The sequence below is a fragment of the Echinococcus granulosus genome (assembly GCF_000524195.1).
Source record: "Echinococcus granulosus chromosome Unknown EG_S00178, whole genome shotgun sequence".
NCBI lineage: Eukaryota > Metazoa > Platyhelminthes > Cestoda > Cyclophyllidea > Taeniidae > Echinococcus > Echinococcus granulosus.
Genome location: NW_020170558.1, coordinates 12,958 through 14,175, shown reverse-complemented (window position 1 = coordinate 14,175; position 1,218 = coordinate 12,958). Strand labels below are relative to the sequence as shown.

Sequence of the window (1,218 nt, the reverse complement as noted above, 5' to 3'; positions counted from 1 at the left end):
CGAGAAAGAGGTGGTGCAATCGCTACACGACGACGTCGAGACTGTCCAAACGCTACGTTAATATGCGGTCCCAGGCACGGCGAACCCAGTGTCGATGCGACTCATCGTTGGAGTTTCAGTCCTTCACATTACCACTTTGAGAATGCCTGTTGCGGTTGAAGAGCCGTAATTAGACAATTGCACATATTTATGCTTGGTACAAAGTTGGATAAACTAATTAAGTGAGGACACAAATACTACTAATCTACACAACAAAGCTGTCGTCGACTGTTATGAGGGGAAGAGGAATTAGGGAAGACAGGAAGTGAGTGAAAACTAACATGTAATAAGAGTTGGGGGCGCATATGAGGTCGACCACGCCAAGAGCACACGACCGTGGGCGTTGGAAGCAACATTGGCGCAGTCCTCGATGCCCGAGGAGGGATCCACCATGGCACTGCCCTTTCTGCCGCACCAAAAAGCAAAGGGTGGTGTAGGAGTAAGAAAGTCGCGAAGGTTCCTGTTTACCAATGTAAAATAATACAACCCGTGTCTGAAACACGACGCAAACGGAGAAAACCGGTTCAATTTTCGCATCATACACGAGTTGTGAAGAGCAGTAAGGGGTACAGTGCTTTTAATACCCTTTGAAATTTCCTCCTTTGTCAATACCGCTAACATAGTCTGTAGGGACTTCCAATGACTGTAGCTGGAATGCTACCCCTTAACACATATGCTACTTAGGATGTTTTTCAAGGACCGGTATTCACCCTGACGAATAATTATCACTTCTGTAAGTTGTAAAGAAATCTGCACAGTGACGAGTACATTTGCTATGATGACAGCTAAAAAGCAATTTATCTTCCTCATTTTCACATCCGAATTACATTATCTGCAAAATTTTACATGCGGTTATGCCCGGCGGTAAGCGGACATGAACGAACTGACGTGAGCAGGTAGCGAAAAACAACAGAGCAAACGGAAGCAAAATGATACTCGCATATGTGGACCTAAAAACAATGCACTGAACAGTAATGCTGTCATTTTAAAATTACTACGAGTAAGCTAGAATGTTTATGAATACTTGTCTAGGGGTAGAAAAGTAATACAAGCAATGTGAAGAAGAAAATACACTACTCACAGAAGTCGACGCTGACCCAGCATTGGCTCAAGCGGTTGCGAGTTCATTCTCGGCGACTAGCAGCAGAACACTCACGGTGGAGGAAGCCTTAGCTAGAG

The 1,218-nt window shown here is 44.7% G+C and overlaps 1 protein-coding gene across 1 annotated transcript in view; it reads left to right on the top strand. All coding sequences in view use genetic code 11, as the record gives it.

Annotated features, from left to right (window-relative positions):
* Positions 1-1,218, top strand: part of EGR_09948 (hypothetical protein) — a gene marked incomplete at both ends in the record, with an annotated part of 12,557 nt that overhangs the window by 9,983 nt on the left and 1,356 nt on the right. Inside the window, 2 exons of the mRNA XM_024499197.1 lie at positions 778-903; positions 940-1,039. Of these exons, the coding sequence (XP_024346381.1) occupies positions 778-903; positions 940-1,039 (226 nt within the window). The remainder of the gene's footprint in view (positions 1-777; positions 904-939; positions 1,040-1,218) is intronic.